The sequence below is a fragment of the Drosophila nasuta genome, chromosome 2L (assembly GCF_023558535.2).
Source record: "Drosophila nasuta strain 15112-1781.00 chromosome 2L, ASM2355853v1, whole genome shotgun sequence".
NCBI classification, from domain to species: domain Eukaryota; kingdom Metazoa; phylum Arthropoda; class Insecta; order Diptera; family Drosophilidae; genus Drosophila; species Drosophila nasuta.
The window spans coordinates 26,254,484-26,269,600 of record NC_083455.1 but is presented as its reverse complement, the minus strand read 5'-3'; the positions used below and the strand labels follow the sequence as shown (position 1 = coordinate 26,269,600).

Here is a 15,117-nt window from a genome sequence, read left to right as displayed (position 1 = left end):
ACACAGCAGAGCAGCCAAGGAGATAGCAAGACGGTGGGTGGAGTAGGAAGCAAGAGGCAGCTATGTGGGAGTTGCGAAGTCCGAGTTGCAGTTGGAGTGCTGTGTGGTGTGCTGTGCAGATCTTTGGAGCACGGCAATTGCAGCTCAAGTGCGTCTGTCGTGTGCTCAAGCATCGCCAAACGTTTCCCGCATGCCACAAATAGAAATGCCAGACACACGCATTCACACACAACTGAGCGGGAAAGAGAGAGACAGACAGACAGACAGACAGTCAGTCAGTCAGGCAAAGGCAGAGACGCATTCAATCTTAGATTGAAAATGGCCAAGATGGCGCAGAGCAAACCGGAAGTCAGCACATAACACACACACACACATTCGAAATATACACAACACACCGAGCACATAAACTAAAAGCCACATACGGTAGACCGAGTCTTAACTTAACTGAACGCAACATGCTTAAATACATGTGTTTCCACCTTCTGGCCATAAACTCTGCATTGAAGTGCAGCTCTCTCTACCATGTGTAAATTGTTGTTGTCGTTGTTGATGTTTTTGTTGTTGTTGCTATTGTAGTTGTTGATGTCGTTGTTGTTAACAAGCCGTTTCTGAAGCAATGGCAATTCCATTTACTTTGGTCGGCTCTTTGACCACATTGATTCACCTGAATCACCCTGTGCTATAAACACCATAGCTCTTTTAATCATCGAGGTGCTTTTCGATATCCTTTACGGTGACACTCTTAAGTATTTTATACTTTCTAATTCAATGAAATATGTGTAGCAGAGCAATGGCTATTAAGTTTTTATTATATTTTTCGAGTCTCTTTTTCTTTTTTACTAATCCCTTCGAGAACAATTAATCATCCAGCACAACTTTCTCACTCGGGTCTTTCCTTTACCAAATTTACCAACACTCTACTCCGTTTTTTTAGGTTTCTTAGGTTTTCTCTTTACCTAATCGTTTCTTAACACTTACAAAATTGTTAGCTCCTAATACTCTAAATATCATCTTAGTTCAACGATCTTAGAAATTTGAACTTGACATATTAAATGTTTGCTCAACGACATATTCAAAATATGGTCATTAATTATATTTTTTCTATTTCTTTCAGCTGACAATTTATTTGCTATTGCAAATTTAAAGCGTAGCTTTGCTCAAGTTTTTAAACGAATTCTTTAATGCATTTGTCAAGCTCTCACTTGAAATATGCCAAAATCAAGCTGCTGGCGTTGGGGAATGTTAATAAAAGTAAGTACTAAAACTTATTTATTTAAGAATTCAATAGAAATATTCCCACAACATTTATGCAAATCTTAACATAAATAGAAAAAATGTTCTAAAATCAAGATTTTGGTCTTACTACAAAGAATTTTGGTCTAAAAAGTGCGTGAAGAACATGAAAATCTTAATGTTAGAAAACACTCAAAGCTAGATAAAAGCTTTAGAGGAATTTCGATGGATTACAGAATTTTGTAACCTAAATCTAGTATTTTATTTTGGGAATTCGGCATTTTTCAGACTAATGTGCTTCGATTTAAGAAATTTCTCCTATTTCCTATTTCCTCCTATTTTAAGAACACAATTTTAAAAACGAATATGTTGATTTTAGAATTTGATATTTTCTTTAGTGCAGGGATTTGTCTAGTTAGTTTGAAACATGATTTCGAATAACTTATCAATAATTATTACTTACTCCTTCATCGCTACTTATATTTTTGGTTGCCTGATTAGCAAAACGCTCTTTTATAGTTCGTAGAAGTGAATTCTTTTCTTTCTATCTAAAAATATTAAATAAGTTTGCTACCTTACTCGCTTCCTTCCATCAATTATTTTTTATATGATTTTGATGACACATAACAAGCAGAACTCTTCTTCACAATAACTTTATGTGCGTTTTACTGTCATCAATTCGAGTTCTCATTCAACAAATTATTGTAATGTTTATTGCGGTTTAACTTTTGCGCTTTGCACTTACGTCGTATGAATATAGATGGGCACTATAAATCGCATTAGTCGGCCAAGTTATGATACCCTTTTGGCCCACTTTGCCCAGAGTATTAGAAGGAGCAATAGCAATAGCAACAGCTAGACAGCTCGACACAGGCTGCGTGGCTCAAAGTGCAGTTGGGAAGTAACTCAAAGGCGTCTGGCGTACAACATGTGTTCACTCCACACACTTCACTCCACTCCACTTCAGTTGAGTCTCTCTCTCTTTCGATTGCTTTCGCTGGATGTGGAACAGTTGGCGAATCCTTGTCAATGGCCGCCAGCAACGAGCTTTGAGATCGTTAGCTGACAGCTGCCTGTGTGTGTGTGTGTGTGTCAGTGTGTGTGTATAAACGCTTAAAGTCAAGTTTTATTATAATTACAACTATAACATTTATTAACGCTTGATAGTGGGACGCAGCTGTTGCTGCTGCTCTTTAGCTGCTGCTGCTGCTGCTGTCGTCATTCGTTGCCAGGTGCCGCCAAAGTCAACAGCAGAAAAGCGCAACAGAGACAGCAAGAGTGCGAAAGAAAGGGGGATAGAGACATTCGCATAATATATTGTTGCATATTAGCAGGAGCAGCAGCAGCCACGCCCACAAATCCAACGCTTATAGCCCTGTAATGTTGCATGTTATGAAGCCATTAGGGCCAACAAAGTTTTTGCTTTAAGAGCGCTCTAATTTCAGCCATATACAAGACACCGAACGAACGAAAGTAGTGAAAGGTGGGAGGGGAAGGGAAAGTGGAATTGCAGCTTCTTTCGGTACTTAGTTGGTGTGGAGCACAGGCACAACATAAAATAGTATAAGATAATGCCAGCATTGTGATGTAATGTTGCAACAGCAAATTATGGAACCAGCTCTCAACTCGCTTCTTAACAGCTGCTGAATATGCTCACAGCACACGCAGAACTCTCATATTCTATTCTCACTTAGATTAAAGCTGAATGGGAATCGATATTTAACTTTAACATGAACTGTTTCACTTTGTTTAACTTTTCTTTTTATACCCGCTACATATATACATATAGTATAGATGTTATAACTTTGTGAAAAAGTATGTAACTTTAAAGCTAGCATCGGGACAATTCGAATGTAGTAGCGATATACCAAATATGGCCTTGGGTATATTTTAGTATTACACGTAATGCAATCGGGGTTTAGTTGCTTTGGCTGACAATCTGGTATATTTTGATATATATGGTATATTTCGATTGTAGAAGTTATTTAAGAAAAACTTCTGTAAGGCTAATTATGCCTACTGCAGTTTGTATATATCTGGTATATTTTGGTATATTGGTATATTTTGACATCTGTGATGTAATTAAAATGTAGTAGTTCAACGATATACCAAATAAGGCCTTCGGTATATTTTAGTATTACACGTAATGCAATCGTTGTTTAGTTGCTTCGTCTGACAATGTGGTATATTTTGACATCTATGGTATATTTTGATTACAGTACTTCAAGGATATATGAAATATGCCATTTGATATGTTTTAGTATTTTTATGATATATTTTATGATATATTTTAGTATTTTTGTGGTATATTATTTGGTATATTTTAAAAATAAGACCGCACTGTTTTGCTTTTATTCAAAATGGCTTTAGCCACTTCTGTATCTTTCTTACTTGTTACACAAAGTCTTCGCTTAAGTTTAGCTTTCATCAGCTTTGATCCTTTAACTATTCTTTAAGTTAGTTTCAATGCCCCTTAAAATTGGCATGAAGCCAACAGCACGAGAATTGCCAAAGGAGGAAAGAACATAGAAGAGGAAAGGAGCACACTCGATTTTGACACTTTTCATTGGGTTTTCCGCAATTTCCCTGTGCAAATTGAATTTGTCAAATTGCAGCTTTTGGTAATTTTGTTTTTATTTTGTTTTATTTGGTTGTTATTGTTGCTGTTGTTGTCGTTGTTGTTGCTGCTGCTCGCCAACGGTCATTTAAACAGATTAAGCTAAATTGAAACCGAGCAAAGCTGCGTAGCTGTTACAAATTTGATTCGACCCTCTTCACTTCTCCATCTCTCTTCAATTTCTAGCCCCCAGTTTTTGTGTTTTTGTGGGACGGCATAATTTTGTCATTTTTACAGCAATTGATCTCGGATTGAATGACAACGCGATGTTGTGTTTGGGGGGGGAGGAAGGAAATTTGTTTGTTTTTGGTTGCACTTTCCGCTTAAACTGTCCATAAAAGCGAAAATGAAAAATGCAAATTGAATGGAGCCCAACTTGATAAAGAGGGAGCAGAGACTCCTTCCACAACATTGTTCGTTTTTTTAACTCGCACATTTGAAGTGAAGTTTAATGCCGAATTTAATGTTGATGCGAGACAGCGAAAAAGACTGAGAGTGTTATTTGCAGAACTACATGGAGCAATCCGTATAATAAATATAAAACTTTATTTTCATGTTTATTTTTAGCCAGCAGTCTGCCAACTTTTCACACGCGCACACACACACACTCGAAAAATTTCGACTGCTTTTGAGTAAATTCCCGTATCCCTATCAAGCTGTCCTTCGGCACTCTGTTCCCTTCTCTCTCTTTCGCAGTCCCTTCGCCATAAATTACAACACAATGAAATCATTGAAATTTTCGTTGTCTGCGCATAATTGTTGGCCATTTAGCAAAGGCAGCAAAAAAAAAAAAAGAACTTGTCGAGAGATTTGCCGTCGAGGACTGAACTTTGCTTTTGCATAATATTTTGCGTCGAATGATTAGTAGTTAAATGTTGAACGAGTCGTGTGAGAACTTTAAAAACGTGGTTGGGGCTTTCAATTAAATTTGCTTTTAACTTTTGTGTGTGTTTCCAAAATATTAATGTTGTTGCGTTTTAGACATTTTAGCCTCGATTTATTACGGGTCTTATGAAAATCTGGTATGTTTTAAAGTCATAACTGTATCAGTATACCAAATGTAGATTTTGGTATATTTAAGTATTTTTGCGGTATAATTTACGAATAATACCGTACTGAATGTACTATATCAAGATATCAAATACAGCCTTTAGTATAATTTTGGTAATTTTTGTAGATTTCGGTATATTTAAGTATTTTTGCGGTACATTCATTCGGTATATTTTCGGAATAATAATGCACTGAATTTCTATGATATAATTCGAATGCACTATATAAATATACCAAATGTAACCTTTAGTATATTTTTAGTATTTTTTTTAGTTTTTGGTTTATTTGAGTATTTTTGCGGTACATTGATTTGGTATATTTTAGGAATAATACCGCACTGATTTTCTATGATATAATTTGAATGTACCATTTAAATATACCAAATGCAGCCATTAGTATTTTTTAGTAATTTTTGTAGCTTTTGGTATGTTTAAGTATTTTTCCGGTATATTCATTCGGTATATTTTAGGAATAATACCGCACTGATTTTCTATGATATAATCTGAATGCACTATATCAATATACCAAATGCAGCATTTAGTATATTTTTAGTAATTTTGTGGTATATGCATTTGGTATATTTTAAAATTAATACCGCACTGCTTTTACTTTCAGTCACAATAGGTATCTTGACTGCAATATTTTATATATTTTTGCATATTAGAATTTGAATTTATTTCTATACTCAATTAATCTTTGATTAGTGTGCCACATTTTCGATTCGTGTCATTCAACTTTTGGGGGAGCAACTTTGAAGTGTGCGGTGTTGTTTACGGTTTGCTGTTTTCTGTTGCCAATTGGAGGGCCACTTATTTTAATGCTCGCCAGTCAAATATCTTATTATTAACCTAAATTTATTGGGGGTACGCCACGCCCAGCGCCTCTTGCTTGGCCTGCTCCTAAACGGTGGAGTCATTAAGCGAACCATTTATGCGGCTGCTCGCCTTCATTGTGTATGCAGGACTCAAACTGGGCCAAAACAATTACCGCATAATAAATCAATTTTGAGTTCTATGAATTTGCAAAGCAATCCTCGTACTCTTCGTACTCCCTCGCCCTCCCCTTTCTCCGCTCTTCAACCAGCTGCCTTCAATCACTCGGCCAGCATTTGATAGAGTTGCTCGCCATCTTTACACTGTGTATACTATATATTTATGTGTGTGGTGTGTGTGTGGGTGTGTGTGTGGTTGGGTGGCTGGCAATTTTCAGCTCAAATATGCAAATTACTGACAGTTGGTAGCCTCAATTTGATTCGCAGCCGCAGAAACGATTGAAAATAAAATACAAATAGAAATACGTCGAACACAAAAAAAGAAAGAAAACTGAAATGGGCACAGAAAAATATGAACGTACTTGCATTTTAAATATTTAATTGCAAAACATTTCGCATGTCCTTCCTCCTCGTAACAGTCGAGCAATTTACCGTGCTCACATCCATCTATTGACAATTGTATTTTTAGTACTCGAAGGCAAATTGGGTTAAATCAGCACAGCCATATGACAGCAAAAGCTGATTGATTGGGGGATTGTTCAAGCAGATAGCTCAGATAGAAAAGCTCATATGTGTCAACCAAAGTAGTAGATTTCTATTTAATTTTGAGGAGTAATAGATTAAATTTGTTGCTTAATCTTTTAAGGTACATGCATAGAAATAAAAATTACATCTAGAATAAAAATTTTAGATTTGATGTTAAACAAAATTCTACAGACAATCATAAAACAACATTTCAATCTGTATTTTAAGATAATAGAATGTTGACTTCATATTAAAATCCAGTTCAAAATAAATAGTTAATTGCCCAACAATTTCAAATAACAAGAGTTCTTTTGAAGCAAGAGTCACGATGATTCCTAAAAATGATTGCGATTAGATTACAATTGTAGAAGTTTTTTAAGAAAGAGTTTTATATTTATTTTTCAGTATTACTCATCTCGCTACCGGATATCTCACAGTCGACTTTAGTAGCTTTCTTGCTTATATTTGGCTAAGTTTAAGCGGATTTGGTCATGATTTCAAATTTTGCTCTTTTAGGTTAAAGTCTGACATTTTAGTATTCTTGACTCTAGATATTCACAAATTTTGTTCTTGATTTATAAATATATATTATGTTTTTTTTTGGCACGCTTCCGCCTTGATTTTTTGCCTAACTAAATATGATTTGCTTCTCTGTACAATTGCAGCCAAAGGAAAACAATAGGAATTGGATTCACTCACTAGGCTAAAAAGCTTTTATACTCATTGGTAAGTGCACAACAAAATCTTTTTCAACAAAAATACCAATTTTATTACAATGAAATACCGAACTACTCGTAGTATTTAAACAAGAGTTTGCTCGGATGAGTCTAACAAAGTATAATTTATGCATAAATTTAAAAGTGCAACATCAATGGCACACGTGTGTTGGTGTGTATATTCGAATAATGAAGTGTCGCATCTTGCTGTCCAAAGTGTGGGACCTAAAGGGGGGTGTTAGATCAACAAGAGGGAGGAAGAGGGATAGACGACAGTAGAGGAGGGAAAGAAGCCATGCAAAATGGCATACAATGCAATTTTCAAATAACACGAACGGCAAATAACAATTCAATTCATTTATTTGCACAGCAATTTGGCAGTCAGGCAACTGAATCGAACTAAATGTTCAATATTGCCATTTGTAGTTGTTATTGTTGCTGTTGTTGTTGTTGTCGTTGTTGTTTTTTTGGCATAATCCGAAACTAACAGACGCGAAATGGATTTGTCGTTTGACATTTGATGGATGTGATGGCTGGCCCAGCGCAAAGGGGCAAGAAGAGCGCAGCATAAACTTGCAACTCCTAACGACAAATTGTACACAAACAAACAATGAGAGAGAGAGACATACATAGATATACACATTTGTGTATTTGTTGTGCAATAAAAATGTCACATAACAGTAACTGGAAATAAAGTATTCTGCTTCCAACTGTAGAGCCAAAAAAAAAATGCATGTGAATTATTATAATGTTGGCACTGCAATTAATTAATTATGTGGCTTTCACTTGAAACCAACACGTAGTATTTTATTAATTGTGTTCAGGCAGTTGTAACTTTTAATATGATAGAAAGAATATGATAGATAAAACATATTTGGGCAATGTTAGCTAACAGATTCATCAATTATCAATATCAGTTTAAGAGTTATTCACTTCAAACTAAATTTAAGTACTGTTAGTAATTCAGTTTATATTTCAGAGCATTCCATAATCTGAAATTAAATTTCATTTATTGAAAAAGCATTCCGTCTTCAAAGCTTAATTTAAATGCTATTAGAAATTCAATTTATTGAAAGAGCATTTCATATTCGTTCTGCTGTCGTCTGCAGCATTTATTAAAATTTTCATTAACATTAACTGCAAATTGGAGCTAAAAAACAATGATGTGCTTTGGACAGCTGCAATGAAATGAGTAATTATCATAAACCACAAACTAAAAAAAAAAGTATTGTAATGTACGAAATGTAAATTTTGATTTGATTTGAAATATTCAGCATATAGATTTCACACAGTTTTATTTATTTCTTTTCCCCAAACCCCAAGTAGAGGGTTTCGCCATTGTGCTTGACAGCTGCCTCGGTGAATTTGCGTGCATTTAAATGCGAAATGAATGCGCATTTGTCTGACGTTGATGCTGCTGCAAGTGCATCTGCATTTGTCTGTTGCACCTTTGTGGCACGTGCAGCATCTTTTGCTGCAAGCTCTTTCATTTGAATCACGTCGTCGTGTCAACGGCATTCGCGTTGGTTCATTTTAGTTCAAAACGCGTATACGACACGTGTGCTGCGGAGATGCAATTGCCATGATATTATACGAAGTTTACGTCCGAACTCTACTTATAATCAACTGCGTGCCACATGTTGAGCACAAAGTTGCAGGCTCCTCTTCTCCCTAATGTCACAAACTCCAACACACATCCATCACTCGATAGAGTGAGCTTTAAAGCACAATTCTAGGCAGCTTTAAAGTAGATTAACGCTTGCTTAAATCTCTAAACCATGTTTTACAACTGCGAAATCAGAGCCAAGGCAAAGGAATACGCATACGCAGCGTTGCCCAGAGTTGGTCAATGCAGTGAACGAGTGAAATTTATGTGGCTTATGCCGCACATTAGCGCATTGTCACCGCACTCGGCACACTTTCAATAAATTACCTCGAAGCACACACGAAGTCGGAGTCGACTAAGCGCATTAGTCGCGCCTTTGTTGTAGAGAAGCTTTTTGGGCAACAGGACACAGGCGAACAAGGCGACAAAAATCCGCCATAAATAAAGGATAACAATTTGTTAGGACTGCAACAAGTGGGAAACTAAATCAACAACATTTGCGAGTAGATTTCGGCCAAGAGCATGAGTGTGTGTGTGTGAGTTTGTGTGGCAACATATGTAAGCCGGAGGTGCAAGCTGAGAGCCAAGTGTGGCAGTAAGAGTAGCAGCAGGTGGAAGTGGCGCTGATAAACAGTTATCTGTGTTTACTTTACCATGTGAGCTTCTGTTTGCGAGTCCTTGAGTTATGAATGCCATATTTTCGTGTGTGTGCAACCCTCCAAAGAGTTGAGACAGCTTTTCCGCCCACATTTTGCTGCTCCCCAGTGTTGTTTGCTGCTGCTTTTCCAGCAATTTTCTTTTTGAGTGTTGCTCACTTAATTTTCTAACCATCAGTCGCACATTTCACCCAACAATAACAACAACCTTGTCTTGCTGTAGGTAAGATGAGCAATTTGATTTCGGGTCTCCATAGAGCACAATGGTCCCTTTTTTTTCACTACGTGGGTGGTGGGGGGAAGTTTTAAGTACATTTCACTTTGTCTGCTCAAGCAACAATCATGCCTCAACCACTACAAGCAAAAAACAAAGAGTCAAAGTATCCCCAGAGGTAACTGAAATTAAGCCTTCAACCCAAAGTGTCCCTTTTTTCTTTTTTTTTTTTACTTTTCTTGGTAATAACATTAATGCAATTTTACGCACGCTTTGGCTCTTTCTAATCCCACAGTGGCTGCCATCAAATGTTTGCCCAGCGTAAGTGTTTTGAAATTTATGCCAAATACTATTAAAATTCTTAAGCGTTTAAACATGTTTTTAATCAATTAATTTATGAAATATTTAAGAGTAGTCATTGCTTTGCCTTCGATGAAATTTTTATCTCTCTTATCTCTAAAAAGGTTGCAATTCCATTTGATAATCAGTATCTTTGAGTCGAGCATGCTTCCGAATGTTGACTATTTGTTTTTGCTATTCTATTTTCAACATTTTGCTACCGCAGCAAGTTTATTTCTATATCTGTTTCGTTGTCCTTTCAACCGACTTTCCCGCAAGCAATATTGATACCCTTCCCGAAGGTAAGTTGACTTGGATAAGTTGTAAATAGGTCAAATAATATGCAAGCTTATTTCTTATTAACTTCACAAAGAGTATTTCAATGTCGAGCTGTCAGTAAAGGACTATCAGTTACTTGCTTGGTTTTTGTTCTTAATGAGCGGCTAGGGTTGCCATCTTAATGGGTTGGGGCACAAAAAGAGAGAGAGAGAGACACAAAAAACCGTCCAAAAAGTAGCATGCAACAACAACAAGCGTTGAAAAAAAAGAATTCATTGGCCTTTCATCAAGTTTGTCTGCGGGCGGCGGGCGCGAAATTGCGTGAGTAACAGCGAGGATTCCTTTGAGTCCTGTCACTGCACAATCGAATGCCGCTGCGACTGACACATGCACAGCAACAACAACAACAACAACACCGTCAAATGAGACTGGTAAAACAGCAGAAAAGTTTCAACAATTCGCTTCATTAAGTAATTAACACGCGCATTATAATTTAATTAACATTATTGAAAGCACACATACAACCACACGCACACGCAAACACACACAATCACACACATTCACTGCATAAAGAATATTGCACGAGTGAAATATATATTTAATCGGCCTCAAAGCAAACATGATTGTTAAGCATTTTAAATAATGTTGCCTGTGATATAAGATGAGATTTTTCAAGAGATTTTGCATTGAGAAAAACAGAGCGATTTATTATGGGAGAAATAAATGGTCTTTACTTCACACTTCAAATTTTAGGCTGTTGTTCATATTGAAATTTGTAAAATAACTTTTGACTGATTAAATATCTAAAACTTAATTTCCACAAAAAAAAAATTTCAAAAAAAATATTTGTCTTGTCAAAATTGAACCCAGAAGCTAAATTCTTAAATTAAGATCAAAATTCTACAACGTTGAATGTAGTATATGTAGTATATTGTTATACCATATATAGACTTGGGTATATTTTAGTGTTAATATATGGTATATTTTAGAAATAATACCTCAGTATACCGGTGAGCTATTACCAACAACACTTTACATTAAATTCTATCTTTATTGATGTGTATTTATACCATTCGCACTGTTAAGATTTAAGAGGTTTTCAATCTTAAAAAAGAAAGTATTTTGAAATATCAAAAAGATAATTGATGAAAAAAAAACTTGTTTTAAGAATTTTTCTTCACAAATCTTGAAATTAATATTTTAAAGGTCGGACAGTTCTCAAGTCAAGATTTGCAATCTATTTTTAGTCTAGATGTTTTTCTCTGTGACCAAATAAGTTTGCTGCAGTTTCATTTCCTTCTTTTTCTTTTTGAGGATCGATTCTTTCCGCCATTTAGAAAATGCATTCGTCATGTTTGTTATGATGAATTTGCCTCGCTTGAGTGAACAACAGATATAAATCAACCTGATAGAATAGAACTGGCTTCATTTGTGTAAGAGTCTTGAGTTGTGCTGTTAAGATGAACTTGATTGGTCTGAGTTTGTTCGTGATCATCGCAATGCAATCCTGGCAGTTGGGCGTCAGCGATTGCTGTGGAAAGACGTTAACCAGGTTTAAGATAAAGAAGGGCGATGATTGTCATAATTATCACAAAAGTACAAAAATACCTTTCACTAAAACGTGCATTAATCGGTTTTGTGCCGACTTATCGTCGAATTCCCCGTGTTGTGGAGTTGGCAGCTGCAACGCGGTGTGTTGCAATTGTCGTAACGGTTGCCTTAAAGGCGATATTGGCGGCCAACTAGAAAAATTATATGGCAACAATATCACAGTAATCTCACCCAAACCAAGAAGTTCTGACGACACGACCTAGACGAGGACCTCAGTTGGTGCTCAACTAATCGCCGTTGGTATTGGACTTGCACTTTTAAATAAACTAACTGCCTTTTCTTTGCAAATTCTGCTGTTTTCTTGGGCAACTAGAACTATACAATTCTCTTAATCGCTTATTCCTCGGTTGATAATAGTGTTCATTAAGTTAAAGAATGATGTAAAATTCATTTGATGAAAAGGGCAAAGTTGCATCTATTCAGATTATAAATCTTTCTAATCAATTATACAATATAGCCAATTGACTTTGTTTTTCTGAACTTGAAATGTCATACGGTTCACTTAGTGTCTGAAAGTCAAGTTAAATTTTCCGATTTCCCAACTCCGCTTTCGCTTAACTCTCTCAATTGTTTCTGCCATTTAGAAAATGCATTCGTCATGTTTGAAATGATAAATTTGTTTCGCTTGAGTGAAGAATAGATATAAATCCACCTGCTGGTATAGAAGTGGCTTTAGTTGTGTAAAAGACTTGAGTTGTGCTGTTAAGATGAACTTGATTGGTCTGAGTTTGTTCGTGATCCTCGCAATGCAATCCTGGCAGTTAGGCGTCAGCGATTGCTGTGGAAAGACGTTAACCAGGTTTCAGATAAAGAAGGGCGATGATTGTCACAATTATCACAAAAGTACAAAAATACTTTTCACTAAAACGTGCATTAATCGGTTTTGTGCCGACTTATCGTCGAATTCTCCGTGTTGTGGAGTTGGCAGCTGCAACGCGGTGTGTTGCAATTGTCGTAACGGTTGCCTTAAAGGCGATATTGGCGGCCAACTAGAAAAATTGTATGGCAAGAATATCACAGTAATCTCACCCAAACCAAGAAGCGCGTCTTAGTTTGTCCTCAACTAATCGCCATTGGTATTGGACTTGCACTTTTGAATAAACTAACTGCCTTTTCTTTGCAAATTCTGCTGTTTTCTTGGGCAACTAGAACTCTACAATTCTATTAATCGCTTATTCCTTGGTTGATAATAGTGTTCATTAAGTTGAAGAATGATGTAAAATGCATTTGAAGAAAAGGGTGAAGTTGCATCTATGAGAAACACGTCAATAGTTCTGATTATAAATCTTTCTAATCAATTACACAATGCAGCCAATTGTCTTTGTTTTTCAGAACTTGAACTTAAGTGTCTGAAAGTCAAGTTAAATTTTCCGATGAGCTTACTGCACATTTCCCAACTCCGCTTTCGCTTAACTCTCTTAAATGTTTCCGCCATTTAGAAAATGCATTCGTCATGTCAGAAATTATATATTTGCCTCGCTTAAGTGAACAACAGATATAAATCCACCTGATAGTATAGAAGTGACTTCATTTGTGTAAAAGGCTTGAGTTGTGCTATTAAGATGAATTTGATTGGTCTGAGCTTGTTCGTGATCATCGCAATGCAATCGTGGCAGTTGGGAGTCAGCGATTGCTGTGTATTGAAGTTAGCCAGATTTCAGATAAAGAAGGGCGACGATTGCCATAATTATCACAAAAGTTCAAAAATACCTTTCACTCAAACGTGCATCAAAACGTTTTGCCGCGACTTATCGGAGCCCTCCCCATGTTGTGGAGTTGGCAGCTGCAACGCGGCGTGTTGCAACTGTCGTAATGGCTGCCGTAATGGCGATATTGGCGAGCAACTAGAAAAATTGTATGGCAAGAATATCACAGTGCTCTCACCCAAGCCAAGAAGTTCTGACGACGTAGACGAGGGCCTCAGCGAGTTTCAGTTAAACCCTTATTGATTGAGATTGGTATTGGACATGCACTTTTAAATAAACTAACTATATTTCCTTCTTTTATTTTCACAACTTTGCTGTTTTCTTGGGCAATTAGAACTTCACAATTCTTGTATTTGCTTAGTCCTCGGTTAAAATAGTTTTCATAAAGTTGAAGAATTACACCATTCATGAAAGGGATCTATTAGAAACACGTCAATAGTTCAGATTTTAAATCTATTCTAATCTATTATACAATGTAGCCAATTATCATGGTTTTTCATGAATTTGAAATGTCACATGGTTCACTTAGTGTCTGAAAATCAAGTTAAATTTTCAGATGCATTTTTCTTAGCTCCGCATTCGTTTAACTCTATCCATTGTTTCTGCCATTTAGAAAATTCATTCGTCATGTTAGAAATGATAAATTAGCTTCCCTTGAACAAAGCTTAAAATCCACTTGATAGAATAGAAGTGGGTTCATTTGTGTAACAGAATTGAGTTGTGCTATTAGAATGAACTTTATTGGCCTGAGTTTGTTTGTGATCCTCGCAATGCAATCGTGGCAGTTGGGCAACAGCCAGTGCTGTAAAAGAAAGTTTGCTAGGTTTCAAATAAAAAAAGACGACGATTGCCGTATTTATAAAAATAGTATCCACATACTTCTTACCGACACGTGCTATAATCGATTTTGTGGCGACTTAACGTCGAATACCCAATGTTGTGGACTTGGCAGTTGCGACGTGTTCTGTTGCAACTGTCGTAGCGGATGCATTCCAGGTGATATTGGCTCGGAACTCGAAAAATTGTATAGCAAGAGTATCACATTGATTCAACCTAAACCTAGGAAGTCAACAAAAAGTTCAGACGACAATTTAGTCTCAGTTACTCCTTAAGTGATTGCAATTGTCATTCGATTTGCACTATTAAATATAATATAATAACTACATTGTGTTCTTTTTTTATTTTGTACACTCTGCATTTTTCTTGGACAATTCGAACTTCACAAATCTTTTGATCGTTTACTCCTCGGTTGAAATAAAGTGTTTATTAAGTTGTAATGGTATTAAAGTAGACTAGAAGATCGCTTAAAGAATGATGTAAAATGCATTTAATGAAAAGGGTTAACAAATGTAAAGAGTTTCTAGCTATCTTGAAATGTCACATTTTCTGTTCTTGCTTGTAGGTCTTTTAACTCACCTTTCTCTTAACTCTGTCAATTATTTCCGCCATTTAGAAATTGCATTCGTCATGTTCGAAATAATGAATTTTCCTCGCTTTAGAGAATAACTAGTATAAATGATATTGTAGACCTGATTTCATTTGTGTAATAAACCTGAGTTGCTGCTATCAGGATG

The 15,117-nt window shown here is 36.1% G+C and overlaps 1 protein-coding gene across 2 annotated transcripts in view; it reads left to right on the top strand.

Moving 5' to 3' along the window:
* Window positions 1-15,117, top strand: part of LOC132791589 (uncharacterized) — a 58,928-nt gene that overhangs the window by 22,323 nt on the left and 21,488 nt on the right. For both annotated transcript variants that reach the window (XM_060800576.1, XM_060800582.1), the window contains exon 2: window positions 1,115-1,251. In XM_060800576.1, coding sequence (XP_060656559.1) covers window positions 1,210-1,251 — 42 coding nt within the window. In that variant the 5' untranslated portion in view covers window positions 1,115-1,209. The remainder of the gene's footprint in view (window positions 1-1,114; window positions 1,252-15,117) is intronic.